This window comes from Salvelinus fontinalis, chromosome 2 (genome assembly GCF_029448725.1).
Source record: "Salvelinus fontinalis isolate EN_2023a chromosome 2, ASM2944872v1, whole genome shotgun sequence".
Lineage (NCBI taxonomy): Eukaryota > Metazoa > Chordata > Actinopteri > Salmoniformes > Salmonidae > Salvelinus > Salvelinus fontinalis.
This window is the reverse complement of record NC_074666.1, coordinates 12,091,472-12,107,972: the sequence shown is the minus strand read 5'-3', so window position 1 is coordinate 12,107,972 and position 16,501 is coordinate 12,091,472. Positions and strand designations below refer to the sequence as shown.

At 41.4% G+C, this 16,501-nt stretch overlaps 1 protein-coding gene across 3 annotated transcripts in view; it reads right to left on the bottom strand.

Moving 5' to 3' along the window:
* dym (dymeclin) overlaps nucleotides 1-16,501 on the bottom strand; it is a 172,617-nt gene that overhangs the window by 88,935 nt on the left and 67,181 nt on the right. For all 3 annotated transcript variants that reach the window (XM_055864010.1, XM_055864019.1, XM_055864001.1), the window contains exons 12-13: nucleotides 15,709-15,822; nucleotides 13,877-13,971 (exon numbers count right to left, since the gene is read on the bottom strand). In XM_055864010.1, coding sequence (XP_055719985.1) covers nucleotides 13,877-13,971; nucleotides 15,709-15,822 — 209 coding nt within the window. The remainder of the gene's footprint in view (nucleotides 1-13,876; nucleotides 13,972-15,708; nucleotides 15,823-16,501) is intronic.

Here is a 16,501-nt window from a genome sequence, read left to right as displayed (position 1 = left end):
TGGAAGCATAAAACTGTAGCTTAACCTGGAAGCATAGAGAATGAATAAGCAAGTGCAAAAGCTTCTCCCTTTGTGCGTCGCCCGAAGTGACCAGCCAGTGTTTGAGGCTACTAGACCTGGAGCGAGAGAAATACACTACGTTTCAAAAGTTTGGGGTCACTTAGAAATGCCCATGTTTTTGAAAGAAAAACACATTTTTTTGTCCATTAAATTAACATCAAATTGATCAGAAATACAGTGTAGACATTGTTAATGTTGTAAATGACTACTGTAGTTGGAAACGGCTGATTTGTAATGGAATGTCTACATAGGCGTACAGAGGTCCATTATCAGTAACCATCACTCCTGTGTTCCAATGGCACGTTGTGTTAGCTAATCCAAGTTTATAATTTTAAAAGGCTAATTGATCAATAGAAAACCCTTTTGCAATTGTTAGCACAGCTGAAAACTGTTGTTCTGATTAAAGAAGCAACAAAACTGGCCTTTAGACTAGTTGAGTATCTGGAAAACCAGCATTTGTGGGTTCGATTACAGGCTCAAAATGGCCAGAAACAAAGACCTTTCTTTTGAAACTCCTCAGTCTATTCTTGTTCTGAGAAATTAAGGTTAAATCCATGCGAAACATTGCCAAGAAACTGAAGATCTCCTACAACACTGTGTACTACTCCCTTCACAGAACAGTGTAAACTGGCTCTAACCAGAATAGAAAGAGGATTGGGAGGCTCCGGTGCACAACTGAGAAAGAGGACAAGTACATTAGAGTGTCTCGTTTGAGAAACAGATGCCTCACAAGTCCTCAACTGGCAGCTTCATTAAATACTACCTGCAAAACACCAGTCTCAACGTCAACAGTGAAGAGGCGATTCCGGGATGCTGGCCTTCTAGGCAGAGTTGCAAAGAAAAAGCCATATTTCAGACTGGCCAATAAAAATAAAATATTAAGCTGGGCACAAGAACATAGACACTGAACAGAGGAAGATTGGAAAAAAGTGTTATGGCCAGACAAATCTAAGTTTGAGGTGTTCGGATCACAAAGAAGAGCATTCGTGCAACGCCATGCCATACCCTGTGGACGGCGCTTAAGTGGAGCCAATTTCCTCCTACAACAGGACAATGACCCAAAGCACAGCTCCAAACTATGCAAGAACTATTTAGGGAAGAAGCAGTCAGCTGGTATTCTGTCTATAATGGAGTGGACAGCAGTCACCGGATCTCAAACCTATTGAGCTGTTGTGGGAGCAGCTTGACCGTATGGTACGTAACAAGTGCCCATAATGCCAATCCAACTTGTGAAATCTCTTCAGATTACCTCAACAAATTGACAACAATGCCAAAGATCTGCAAGGCTGTAATTGCTGCAAACGGAGGATTCTTTGACGAAAACTAAGTTTGAAGGACAATTATTATTTCAATTAAAAATCATTATTTATAACGTTGTCAACGTCTTGACTATATTTCCTATCATTTTGAACTCATTTCATGTATGTTTTCATGGAAAACAAGGACATTTCTAAGTGACACCAAACTTTTAAAAGGTAGTATGCATATTGTACAGAACAGTATCTCCTCATGTGGAGGCTGTCGCACCTGAAAGACAAGGGCAACAGAGGAGAGGGAAAGAAGGGAAAAATATATATATTTTTTGTCTGTTTTTTGTTTGATAAGTGTTTTTCTGGAGAAGAGTTTAGAATATGTTGTTAAAAAGGGAGGCATAGTAAAATAGGTAAAAGTGCAGCACATTTGGCTTTTTCATTTGTAATATTACAGCCAGTGACTGAGGTAGTCAAATGCATATTATAATAAATTGTTATATACAGTTGAAGTAAGAAGTTTACATACTTCTTAGCCAAATACATTTAAACTCAGTTTTTCACAATTCCTGACAGTTAATCCCAGTAACAATTCACTGTCTGAGGTCAGTTAGGATCACCACTTTACTTTAAGAATGTGAAATGTCAGAATAATAGTATCGAGAATGATTTATTTCAGATTTTATTTCTTTCATCACATTCCCAGTGGGTCAAAAGTTTACTGTGACACAGTGAATTATAAATGAAATAATCTATCTGGCAGTCTCTATGGGGGTGCCACAGGGTTCAATTCTTGGACCGACTCTCTTCTCTGTATACATCAATGATGTCGCTCTTGCTGCTGGTGATTCTCTGATCCATCTCTACGCAGACGACACTATTCTGTATACTTCTGGCCCTTCTTTTGACACTGTGTTAACAACCCTCCAGGCGAGCTTCAATGCCATACAACTCTCCTTCCGTGGCCTCCATTTGCTCTTAAATACAAGTAAAACTAAATGCATGCTCTTCAACCGATCGCTGCCTGCACCTGCCCGCCTGTCCAACATCACTACTCTGGACGGCTCTGACTTAGAATATGTGGACAACTACTAATACCTAGGTGTCTGGTTAGACTGTAAACTCTCCTTCCAGACTCACATCAAACATCTCCAATCCAAAGTTAAATCTAGAATTGGCTTCCTATTCCGCAACAAAGCATCCTTCACTCATGCTGCCAAACATACCCTTGTAAAAATGACCATCCTACCAATCCTCGACTTCGGTGATGTCATTTACAAAATAGCCTCCAAAACCCTACTCAATAAATTGGATGCAGTCTATCACAGTGCCATCCGTTTTGTCACCAAAGCCCCATATACTACCCACCACTGCGACCTGTACACTCTCGTTGGCTGGCCCTCGGTTCATAGTCATCGCCAAACCCACTGGCTCCAGGTCATCTACAAGACCCTGCTAGGTAAAGTCCCCCCTTATCTCAGCTCGCTGGTCACCATAGCAGCACCTACCTGTAGCACGCGCTCCAGCAGGTATATCTCTCTGGTCACCCCCAAAACCAATTCTTCCTTTGGCCGCCTCTCCTTCCAGTTCTCTGCTCCCAATGACTGGAACGAACTACAAAAATCTCTGAAACTGGAAACACTTATCTCCCTCACTAGCTTTAAGCACCAGCTGTCAGAGCAGCTCATAGATTACTGCACCTGTACATAGCCCATCTATAATTTAGCCCAAACAACTGCCTATTTACCTACTGTATTTATTTCTTTATTTATTTTGCTCCTTTGCACCCCATTATTTCTATCTCTACTTTTTTCTATCTCTACTATCTCTACTTTTTTTCTTTTTTTACTTGCTATATTGTATTTACTTCGCCACCATGGCCTTTTTATATTTGTATTTATTTATATATATATTTTGTTTGCCTTCACCTCGCTTATCTCACCTCACTTGCTCATATTGTATATAGACTTATTTTTCACTGTATTATTGACTGTATGTTTGTTTTACTCCATGTGTAACTATGTGTTGTTGTATGTGTCGAACTGCTTTGCTTTATCTTGGCCAGGTCGCAATTGTAAATGAGAACGTGTTCTCAATTTGCCTACCTGGTTAAATAAAGGTGAAATAAATAAATAAATAAAAAATCTTTGTGTCGTGCACAAAGTAGATGTCCTAACCAACTTTCCAAAACTATAGTTTGTTAACAAGAAATTTGTGGAGTGGTTGAAAAACAAGTTTTAATCACTCCAACCTAAGTGTATTTAAACTTCCGACTTCAACTAAACTAGGCTCAGCAGACAGGAAATCCACTCCTTCTCTCATTCTCTGTAGCGCTAACATTGACATTAGTCTTGAGCATGCCGTAAAATCACTGGTATAAGATAGGTGCTTCTCAATGACATTGACTGTTCATTTATAATCAATGCTTTACCCATGGATTGGCATTATAGACAGATTTAACATGCTCTTAGAATTCACACAATAAGGTTATAATATTTGTTTGGGAAAACTACAGTGTAGCGTGATGATGAAAGGAGGCTTGGTGGTTGTTTGGGAAAACTACAGTGTAGCGTGATGATGAAAGGAGGCTTGGTGGTTGTTTGGGAAAACTACAGTGTAGCGTGATGATGAAAGGAGGCTTGGTGGTTGTTTGGGAAAACTACAGTGTAGCGTGATGATGAAAGGAGGCTTGGTGGTTGTTTGGGAAAACTACAGTGTAGCGTGATGATGAAAGGAGGCTTGGTGGTTGTTTGGGAAAACTACAGTGTAGCGTGATGATGAAAGGAGGCTTGGTGGTTGTTTGGCAAAACTACAGTGTAGCGTGATGATGAAAGGAGGCTTGGTGGTTGTTTGGGAAAACTACAGTGTAGCGTGATGATGAAAGGAGGCTTGGTGGTTGTTTGGGAAAACTACAGTGTAGCGTGATGATGAAAGGAGGCTTGGTGGTTGTTTGGGAAAACTACAGTGTAGCGTGATGATGAAAGGAGGCTTGGTGGTTGTTTGGGAAAACTACAGTGTAGCGTGATGATGAAAGGAGGCTTGGTGGTTGTTTGCAAAGCGTCTAAGATGCAGATATGAAGACAGTGTGAGGTATTATACAATGATAATAACATGCGTGCCTCCTTTCATCACAAGTGCCACACAGTCAATCTATCTGCGAGCTATTCACACATTCATGACACTGGCCTTCTGGGAAGGAACCGAGGGATGAAGACGGGAGTGTTCACTAACGTAGTGGAAAGCCCTTTCACCCTCTGCTGCCTCTGAATATATGGACCTAAAAAGTGATTTTTCTTTAAAGTGTCAATTAATAACAAAAAATCCTTGACAGAAAATGTGCAAATCTGACATTTGGAAATTCCAGGAGTAAATTCCCCTGAGCAAAATCACGAATGTACTACATTACCTTCCCCACCCACAACCATATCCCTAAACAGCCAAAATCATAAATGTACTACATTACCTTCCCCACCACTACATCCCTAAACAGTGAAGACACGGACAATAGTGTCAGCAGGCTACTCTCTTAGTCATCATAAAACACAGTGGATTGTGTGTGTCCGCCTACGCAAAGAGTATTTCTGTTTCCACTTCCCCGTGGTCACGCAACAGCGTTAAATAATCCTGAAAGAATTGATGAGAGGAAGAGGAGTGCTCGTGTGGTGGTTCTGGTTAGCTGTCCCGTGACAGTGAGCGAGCTTGGCCAGGAAGTGTGTGGTCCTAGCCAGGGTCCATCCGGTAAAATGGGCTGTGTGCTGGGTCAGTGACTCACTGTTCTGGCCCTTCACAGTCTCATTCTTTCATATGGTTAAGTCTCCTAACCACAGAGAGCAGAGGAGAATCCTGTGCACGCGTGAATCCTCCTTCCTTTCAACAGCTTGGAACCATTAGTGTTACCATCACTGACTGACTAACTGAGTGCTTCACAGCTGGAGAGTACCCGCGAGACGTGATAATGTCTTTATTCAGAGCCAACCACAGACTGACAGCCAGTCTAGTGGTCTAACACGGAGGTATCATGAAGAATAGAGCGACAGCATTTCAAAGGCTGGACGACGTTCTAATGCTACAGTGCAGAGATCTCAATGCTTAGGCATGTATAAATGGAAAGATAAATATTTCACAAAATATGACTAATGTCTGTCTAATGACCAAGTCGATGACATAATCAGGGTGGAGTAAGGGTTTGAGTGTGTTTGTGTGCTTAGAGCTACCAAGGCAATCTGGAATATGTTGTTGTGTATCAAGTCATCAGGGCATTTAACCTCTTAAAATGTAGGGTCCCCTTGATATAAATGTTTAATTCAATGTCGTCCCTGAATACAGGGTGTCTCCTGAAAGCTGGGGATCTTGGCTTTCTTCCCGTACCATACAATCTTTAGTGTGACTTAGTACCATATATGAGCATACGGCCATAGAAGGGGCAGGCCACACCCACGCGCCCATTTCAAGATGGCTGCGACTCACAGTCCAGATAAAGCTATGCAAATCTTGAACAATGTCGATATGTGATTAAAGCATAGACTCCACAGATAATGTTGTTTGATCGGCCTGTGACCTACCATTATTGATTCACAGCCCAGAGAGTCAAGGAGTCCAATTTAAACTTTGTTTTCACTAAACAACAAACATCTTACAAGGTAAGCTTCCGTGTGGTCTGTGTTTGAGCTAGAGCTACATGTTTTCAAATGAATCGTTAGGTTCTTACGAACAAAAGTAGCCTAGTGTCAATGTTCTCCGATAATGTATGGCTGAACTAGAAGATCAAATGTCCACCAACATCTTTGAGCACCAAAAGTGTGTTGTTTTTATCTTTTGACTGAGGAGTGGGTAAAATGAAAGATGGACAGTTGTGTAGCCAATAAGATAAGCTTTCCAGTCATATTAGATGACCTGGGTGGGACTTCTGTAGGACGGAGTAGCTCTTTAGCGTAATGCAAACAGTTGCTACCGGTACTTAGAAAGGACACTCAGAACGCATCATAGTATATTGAACGGATTCTTTCATCGCTTTGGCATAAAAATGGCTTATCAGGGATTTTAAAAGAAAGTGAAAAGCCAAGAAAACTACCCAACGGGGGTAAAAAGATGACAAATGCCAGGAATACCGAGAAAGAGGCTTTGGAGGAAAATCTTAGTGAGTCAGACACAGATGCTGGGAGCTACCTATGAATCAGGTGGATACTTTTTTTCCCTCGAAGGATTGGATGCTAATTAATTAGTATATTAATTAGTATATTAATTAGTATATATATATAAAAAATGCCACCTTTATTTAACCAGGTAGGCCAGTTGAGAACAAGTTCTCATTTACAACTGCGATCTGGCCAAGATAGAGCAAAGCAGTGCGACAAAAACAACAACACAGAGTTACACAAACAAACGTACAAACAATCGTACAGTCAATAACAATAGAAAAATCTGTATACAGTGTGTGCAAATGAAGTAAGGAGGTAAGGCAATAAATAGGACAATAGTGGCAAAGTAATTACAATTTAGCCATTTACACTGGAGTGATATATGTGCAGGTGAGGATGTGCAAGTAGAAATACTGGTGTGCAAAAGAGCAGAAAAACGAAAAAAAATGTGGGGATGAGGTAGGTAGTTGGTTGGATAGGCTATTTACAGATGGGCTGTGTACAGCTGCAGCGATCGGTAAGCTGCTCTGACAGCTGACGTTTAAAGTTAGTGATTTTCAGTGATTTTTGTGATTCAGGGATTTTTGCAATTCGTTCCGGTCATTGGCAGCAGAGAACTGGAAGGAAAGGCGGCTAAAGGAGGTGTTGGCATTGGGGATGACCAGTGGAATATACCTGCTGGAGCGCGAGATTTGTTTAGTCTTCACTCAAAATTACAATTATTGATAGAGAACAACGACACTGGATGTTCTGAGTCCATTCTAATGCTTAAATCACATCAGAAGTCAATTTCTTTGTGCAATTGCCTTGTTCGGCATCCTGTTGAATGTGGAATGAGGGAGAGCACGGTTAGTTTTTTTGGAAAGTTTGTTGTTTTGGAAAGTTTTGAAAGTCTATTGAAACAGTTAGGTTGCTAGCCAGCTATCTTTTGAGTTTGGATCTCGTGTCGCGGTTGGCATCAGTTGCTGGGATCGCTACGATCTGTCCAGTGATCCTGCCGACCAAGGCCAGGTCTGAGGAGCTGGAATCCAACAGTGGATTGTCCCGGGTTTGTGGCTGTCTAGATCCCTACTGTTTGTTGTTGTTTCCCATCTTCCCTGCAACCTGCCCTGTCTGGAACTGCGAGGAGTAAGAGCGTAACCTACGTAGCTACCATGACAAACACCAAAGCCAGCAGGTGTACCGTTGAGGACAGTGGTGTCTCTCCATGACAGGTGAAGCATCTTTTAAAATAACAAAAATAGTTTGACCATCAGATGTTACAACAACAAGAAAAGAGCTTCAATTGTTGTGTCCAAATACTGGTGGAGTCAACTAATAATAGAATGAGAGGTCCAGGTCCTGAAGAACAATACTGGTGGAGTCAACTAATAATAGAATGAGAGGTCCAGGTCCTGAAGAACAATACTGGTGGAGTCAACTAATAATAGAATGAGAGGTCCAGGACCTGAAGAACAATACTGGTGGAGTCAACTAATAATAGAATGAGAGGTCCAGGACCTGAAGAACAATACTGGTTGGGTCAACTAATAATAGAATGAGAGGTCCAGGACCTGAAGAACAATACTGGTGGAGTCAACTAATAATAGAATGAGAGGTCCAGGTCCTGAAGAACAATACTGGTGGAGTCAACTAATAATAGAATGAGAGGTCCAGGACCTGAAGAACAATACTGGTGGAGTCAACTAATAATAGAATGAGAGGTCCAGGACCTGAAGAACAATACTGGTGGAGTCAACTAATAATAGAATGAGAGGTCCAGGTCCTGAAGAACAATACTGGTGGAGTCAACTAATAATAGAATGAGAGGTCCAGGACCTGAAGAACAATACTGGTGGAGTCAACTAATAATAAAATGAGAGGTCCAGGACCTGAAGAACAATACTGGTGGAGTCAACTAATAATAGAATGAGAGGTCCAGGTCCTGAAGAACAATACTGGTGGAGTCAACTAATAATAGAATGAGAGGTCCAGGACCTGAAGAACAATACTGGTGGAGTCAACTAATAATAGAATGAGAGGTCCAGGACCTGAAGACAAGTTTGCAGTTCTCCCAGGGTCAGGCCAGTGAGATTAAACAGGAGAACAGCAAGATGACAGCAATCTGTAAGTCACAGAGAGGACATCAGTTATGTATGTGAATCCATGATAACAATGACGGAGAAATAGGATTATCTTGAGGGACAATCAAGGCGGAACAACATTGTTGTGGTCGGAATTCCAGAATCTCCACGAGACCTGGATGGAGTCTGAGGACAAAGTGAGGGAAATTATCTCAGAGAAATTGAATATGCACCACAGGAAGATTGAGGTGGAGCGTGCTCTCAGGACTGGAAAACCTACCACCGGCCCAGGTGACAGACCCAGGCCGATAGTGGTCAAGTTCCTGAGGTTCAATGACAAGTTAGCTGTTCTGGAAAGAGCAAAGAACTTGAGAGGAACAAACATCTTCCTCAATGAGGACTATCCTGAAGTTGTGCGCCATAAGAGGAAATAACTTATCCCTACCATGAAAGCTGCCAAAGCACGTGGGGACATTGCTTACAGTATAGTATGACTGGCTCATTGTCCACCTTCCCTCCCAAAAGCCTGGAAGGGATGAGAGAGCCAAGCCTATGGGTTCGTAGCTTCAACCCTGCAGCACACACACACCAACTGATTAATGGACTGCTGAATGTATATTTTTTTTATCTTGCTTTGTTTGCTCTTTTCCATATTATGTCTATCTCTGATAAGCGACCCAAGAAAGGCCTGAAAATAGACCATATTATTATAGGTAGCATTAGAAATAAGGTTCATGAAATCAATAACATCAGACAACATTCATATATTAGCCATTTCTGAGATTCACAAATGTAATTCATTTGATGATACAGCAGTAGCAATACAAGGATAACATCTATATAAGAGACAGGAACGCTTATGGGGGAGGTGTTGCTGTATATATTCAGAGCCATAACCCTGTAATGCTTAGAGAAGATGTTATGTCAAGTGTTATTGAAGTGTTGTGGTTGCAGGTTCACCTGGCACATCTAAAGCCTTTTCTTTTGGGGTGTTACTATAGGCCAGATAGTGCTAGCAGTCAGTATCTTAATAATGTGTGAAATGCTTGACTGTTTATATCACATAGACTGAGAGGTTGACTTTCTTGGGGACCTGAATATTGACTGGTTATCATCAAGAAGAAGCTTCTCACTGTAACCAGTGCCTGTAATCTGGTTCAGGTTATTAATCAACCTACCAGGGTGTTTACAAACACTACAGGAGATAATCACATGTATTGATCATATTTTTCCTAATAATGTAGAACTTTGTTTAAAAGCTGTATCCGTACCAAGTGATGCAGTGATCACAATATAGTGGCTATATCCAGTAAAGCCAAAGTTTCAAAAGCTGTGCCTAAAATAGTGTATAAGAGATTGTACAAAATATTTTGTAGATGATAATACAAATATTTGTTGGTCCAGACACTGCACTTGATGAATTTATGCTTCCTCCAATTATTGATAAACATGCACCTGTTAGAACTGTTAATGCTTGATGGATTGATGAGGAATTTAAAAACTATGGTTGAAAAAGATTGGGCAAAAGGAGTGGCTAATAAGTCTGGTTGCCCATCGGACTGGCTGATTTACTGCAAATTCAGAAATTATGTGACTAAACTCAACAAAAAGAATAATTACTATGAAGCCAAGATCAATGACAAAGAAAGATGGGGGAAAAAACTTGAGTACTTTAAATTTAATTATGGGCAGAAAAACTAATTCAACTCCATCTTTCATTGAATCAGATGGGGTATTAATCACAAAACCATTTGATGTTGAGAAATATTTTAATGATGGTTACTGAGGATGGTAGCTGACTCTATAGCCACTCCTATCTGTCATATCTTTAATCTGAGCCTAGAGGAAAGTCTTTGTCCTCAGGCCTGGAGGGAAGCCAAAGTCATTCCGCTACCCAAGAGTGGTAAAGCAGCCTTTACTGGTTCTAACAGCAGACCTATCAGCTTGCTGCAAACTGTTGGAAAAATTGTGTTTGACCAAAACAATGCCATTACTCTGTAAACAAATTAATAACAGACTTTCAACATGCTTATAGAGAAGGACACTCAAAATGTACTGTACTGACACAAATGACTGATGATTGGTTGAAAGAAATTGATAATAATTAGATTGTGGGAGCTGTACTGTTAGATTTCAATGCAGCCTTTGACATTATCGACCATAACCTGTTGTTGAGAAAACGTTGAGAAGGCTTTTCAACCTCTGCCATATCATGGATTCAGAGCTATCTAATAGAATTCAGAGGGTTTTCTTTAATGGAAGCTTCTCTAATGTCAAACATGTAAAGTGTGGTGTACCGCAAGGCAGCTCTCTAGGCCCTCTACTCTTTCCTATTTTTACCAATGACCTGCCACTGGCCTTAAACAAAGCATGTGTATCAATGTATGATGATGATGATTCAACCATATATGCATCAGCAACCATATATAATGAAGTCACTGAAACCCTTAACAAAGAGTTGCAGTCTGTTTTGGAATGGGTGGCCAGTAAAAAAATGAACATCTCTAAAATGAAGAGCATTGCATTTGGTACAAATCATTCCCTAAGTTCAAGACCTCAGCTGAAGCATGTAACGAATGGTGTGACTGTTGAACAAGTTGAGTAGACCAAAGTTACTTGGTGTTACCTTAGATTGTTAACTTTAATGGTCAAAAAATAGAGGTTAAATGGTTGTAAAGATGAGTTGAAGTATGTCCGCAATAATGAGATGCTCTGCTTTTTTGACAACACACTCCACAAAGCAAGTCCTGCAGGCTCTAGTTTAATCTTATCTTGATTATTGTCCAGTCATATGTTCAAGTGCAGCAAAGAAAGACCTAGTTAAGCTGCAGCTGGCCCAGAACCGTGGCACATCTTGCTCTTCGTTGTAATCAGAGGGCTAATACTAATACTATGCATGCCAGTCTCTCTTGGCTGACAGTTGAGGAAAGACTGACTGAGTCACTTCTTGTTTTTATAAGAAACAATGTGTTGGAAATTCATTATTTTTGCATAGTCAACTTACACACAGCACTAATACACACACTTACTCCACCCACCAGACATGCCACCAGGGGTCTTTTCACAGTCCCCAGGTCCAGAACAAATTCAAGGAAATGTACAGTATTATACAGAGCCATTAGTGCATGGAACTCCCTTCCATTTTATATCGGGCAAGTGAACAGCAAACCTGGTTTCAAAAATGAATAAAGCAACACCATTTGGCACAACGCATAGATGCGCACACACACACTACATGTTAATATTTGTAAATGTATTTAAAATGTAAAGACTTTTGTCTGTAATGTCTTTTTCGTTATGTGTTTAGACCCCAGTAAGACGAGCTGGATCCCCCGTGGCGTCGGCTAATGGGGATTCTAATCAATGCCCCCCAAAATCTGTCCCTTTAATTGTGCATCTGGCGAATGAGCAATGTGCCACCTAATGTGCTAGTCTAGCAATGGTTCTGTACTGCTGCTGCTCAATTCATGGCAATGTTCTCAAATAACCAATAATAGATATAAATGATATACAGTGCATTCGGAAAGTATTCAGACCTCTTTCCACATCTAAAATTGATTAAATGAAATGTTTTCCTCATCAACCTACACACTATTCCCATAATGACAGAGAGAAAACAGGGTTTAGAAATGTTTATTACAAATAAAAAACAGAAATACTTTAGTATTCAGACCCTTTACTATGAGATTAGAAATTGAGCTCAGGCGCATCCTGTTTCCATTGATCATCCTTGAGATGTTTCTACAACTTGATATGAGCACGTGTGGTAAATTCAATTGATTGCACATGATTTGGAAAGGCACACACCTGTCTATATAAGGTCCCACAGTTGACAGTGCATGTTAGAGCAAAAACCAAGCCATGAGGTCGAAGGAATTGTCCGTAGAGCTCCGAGAGAGGATTGTGTCGAGGTACAGATCTGGGGAAGGGTACCAAAAATGTCTGCAGCATTGAAGGTCGTCAAGAACACAGTGGCTTCCCTCATTCTTAAATGGAAGAAGTTAGGAACCACCAAGACTCTTACTTAAGCTGGCCTCCCGGCCAAACTGAGCAATCGGGGGAGAAGGGCCTTGGTCAGGGAGGTTACCAAGAATCCAATGATCACTGACAGAGCTCCAGAGTTCCTCTGTGGAGATGGGACCACCTTCCAGAGGACAACCATCTCTGCAGCACTCCACCAATCAGGCCTTTATAGTAGAGCGACCAGACAGAAGCCACTCCTCAGTAAAAGGCACATGACAGCCCGCTTGGAGTTCGCCAAAAGGCACCTAAAGACTCTCAAACCATGAGAAACAAGATTATCTGGTCTGATGAAACCAAGATTGAACTATTTGGCCTGAATTCCAAGCGTCTTGTCTGGAGGAAACCTGGCACCATCCCTACGGTGAAGCATGGTGGTGGCAGCATCATGCTTTGGGGATGTTTTTCAGCGGCAAGGACTGGGAGACTAGTCAAGATTGAGGGAAAGATGAACTGCGCAAAGCACAGAGAGATCCTTGATGAAAAACTGCTCCAGAGTGCTCAGTACCTCAGACTGGGGCGAAGTTTCACCTTCCAACAGGACAATGACCCCAAGCACACAGCCAGGACAATGCAGGAGTGGCTTCGGGACAAGTCTCTGAATGTCCTTTAGTGGCCCAGTCAGAGCCCGGACTTGAACCAGACATTATGGGGTATTGTGTATAGATTGATGGGAAAAAACGATTTAATCAATTTTAGTATAAGGCTATAACGTAACAAAATGTGGAAAAAGTCAAAGGGTTTGAATACTTTCCGAATGCGCTGTACTTACTCATCATATACTTCTGCTAGGAAAGCCTACTTTGCAGTTAACATTTCATTGAGAAGGATTTGGGGAAAGGTTTTCTGTCAACCCACAAGACGGTTATCACATCAACAGGCTGGCTAGACATGGAGTGATAGACAAACGCGTTCACCACAGACAGACAGACAGATGGGCAATTTTGCTGGAAATTAATTGGCAGATCGTGTTAGATTAGTTTTTTTAAGCCAATAGTGGATAACCAGGGTTGGGATAATGTTGCGTTGATTAGATAGTAGCTGGGAGTTTGCGGTGTCTGATACTTGTGAGATTTGTTTATGACAGTTTGTGGTGGAACATTTAATTTGCATGTACTTTCAGAGTTGTTCGGCGAGCTACTCATAGGTTGGCTGGTAGCTACTGGCGATCGATCCGTTGGGAGACTGGCTGTACTCTGACCTGCTAAACCTCTTCAGTCTACAGTTGGCCAGTAGGCTAGGGTTCGAGTAAAGAGCATATCAATACCAGTTAAAATGCTTTGGCCATACCAGTGTCTGTGCTGACAGTCAAGACTAGTTCTACAGAGTGCCTACTAAACCTCACCTGATGATGCGCTGGGCAGCGTACTGGTGTAAGCAGCGGAACTGGGCTGACATATTGGCCAGGGCTGCCAGGCAGTTGGTGTGCAGGTACTTATCCTGGAAGAGAGGAAATAAGAGATGTATAATGACCTTCCTGGAAGTCCATTGAGATGCGTACTAAGTATAGTTTCAAGTTTTAATGTCACGTGCACATGTACAGTGAAATGCCTTTCTTGCCAACTCTAAACCCAACAATGTAGAAATCAATATCCATGTAGTACTAAAAACAACACAAGGTTGAACAAAAACACATGAGAAATGAAAATCTGCAGTAGGCCTAAACAAAGTGTATGTGGTCATGTAGGTGTGTGTCCAGGGTTTTTACTGCATATAAAAGTATTGGGGCGGGCCGGCCTAAGTGTTTTTTCGGGCCGTCTATGTCCAAACAGTAAAAACTGAAATGACTAAAACCAGATAAAAAGTATGTAAAAAATATAATTTATATATATATTTTTTATAATCTCAGAACTAACAATCACCAAAATAAAAGGAGAATCTATATTGAACAAAAATAAAACACAACATGCAACAATTTCAAGGATTTTACTGAGTTACAGATTATATATGGAAATCTGTTATTGAAATAAAATCATTAGGCCCTAATCTATGGATTTCACATGACTGGGAATACAAATGTGGATCTGTTGGTCACTGGTGTGACCACCATTTGCCTCATGCAGCGTGACCCATCTCCTTCACATAGAGTTGATCAGGCTGTTGATTGTGGCCTATGGAATGTTGTACCCACTACTCTTCAATGGCTGTGTGAAGTTGCTGGATATTATCAGTAACTGGAACATATTGTCGCAAACATCGATCCAGAGCATCCCAAACATGCTCAATGGGGGACATGTCTGGTGAGTATGCAGGCCATGGAAGAACTTGGACATTTTCAGCTTCCAGGAAGTGTGTACAGATCCTTGGGGCAGTGCATTATCATGCTGAAACATGAGGTGATGGCAGCGGATCAATGGCATGACAATGGGCCTCAGGATCTTGTCACGGTATCTCTGTTCATTCAAATTTCCACCAATAAAATGCAATTATGTTAGTTTCCGTAGCTTATGCCTGCCCACACCATAACCCCACCGACACCATGGGGCACTCTGTACACAATGTTGACATCAGCAAACCACTTTACCACACGACCCCATACACTTGGTCTGCGGTTCTGAGTCCGATTGGACGTACTGCTTAATTCTCTAAAAACAACGTTGGAGACTGCTTATGGTAGAGAAATCATCATTCAATTATCTGGCAACAACTCTGGTGGACATTCCTGCAGTCAGCATGCTAATTGCACGCTCCCACAACACAATCTGTGGCATTGTCTTGGGTGACAAAACTGCACATTTTAGAGTGGCGTTTTATTTTCCCCAGCGCAAGGTGCACCTGTGTAATGACCACACTGTTTAATCAGCCTACTGATATGCCACACCTGTCAGGTGGTTGGATAATCTTGGCAAAGGAGAAATGCTCACTAACAAGGATATAAACACATTTGTGCACAACATTTGAGATAAGCCTTTTCTGAATATGGACCAAAACTTTACATGTTGCGTTTATATTTGATTTTTTATATTGTATTGCGTACAAATCTCTCTCTTAGCCTGATGGCAAAAATGTGTAGAATTGTAGGAAATTAGCCAACAGGACCACACCCATGGGCATGCCACAGCCACGGTCACCACCTAAACCCCATTTTGATCCAGAAAAAACCCTGTGTGTGCGCATGTGTGTGTTCGTGTGTCCATGCACTGCGTATGCATGTACATCCATGTGTGTTTAACTCACCCTGGTCCGTGTCATGTTGTACTGGATGGTGCGTATGACCACCAGGATGAGTAGACTACCCAGAGAGATCTCTGTTAACTGACGTTCTGAATACCACGTTATGTTCTTCAATACCTGAGAGAGAGGGAGACAACATAAGAAATGGCTATTTAAAATGGTAGCTAGTACAGTAGCTAACACCCCAGAAGTGGATAGTAGCTACCACTGTTCCTTCCTAATCTCGTAGACAGTAGATACCACTGTTCCTTCCTAATCTCGTAGACAGTAGATCCACTGTTCCTTCCTAATCTCGTACACAGTAGATACCACTGTTCCTACCTAATCTCATAGACAGTAGATACCACTGTTCCTACCTAATCTCGTACACAGTAGATACCACTGTTCCTACCTAATCTCGTAGACAGTAGATACCACTGTTCCTACCTAATCTCGTAGACAGTAGATACCACTGTTCCTACCTAATCTCGTAGACAGTAGATACCACTGTTCCTACCTAATCTCGTAGACAGTAGATACCACTGTTCCTACCTAATCTCGTAGACAGTAGATACCACTGTTCCTACCTAATCTCGTAGACAGTAGATACCACTGTTCCTTCCTAATCTCATAGATAGTAGATACCACTGTTCCTACCTAATCTCGTAGACAGTAGATCCACTGTTCCTACCTAATCTCGTACACAGTAGATACCACTGTTCCTACCTAATCTCATAGAGAGTAGATACCACTATTCCTTCCTAACCTCGTAGACACACTGTTTCCTGAAATATTTAACATCGACCAACATCCAAAT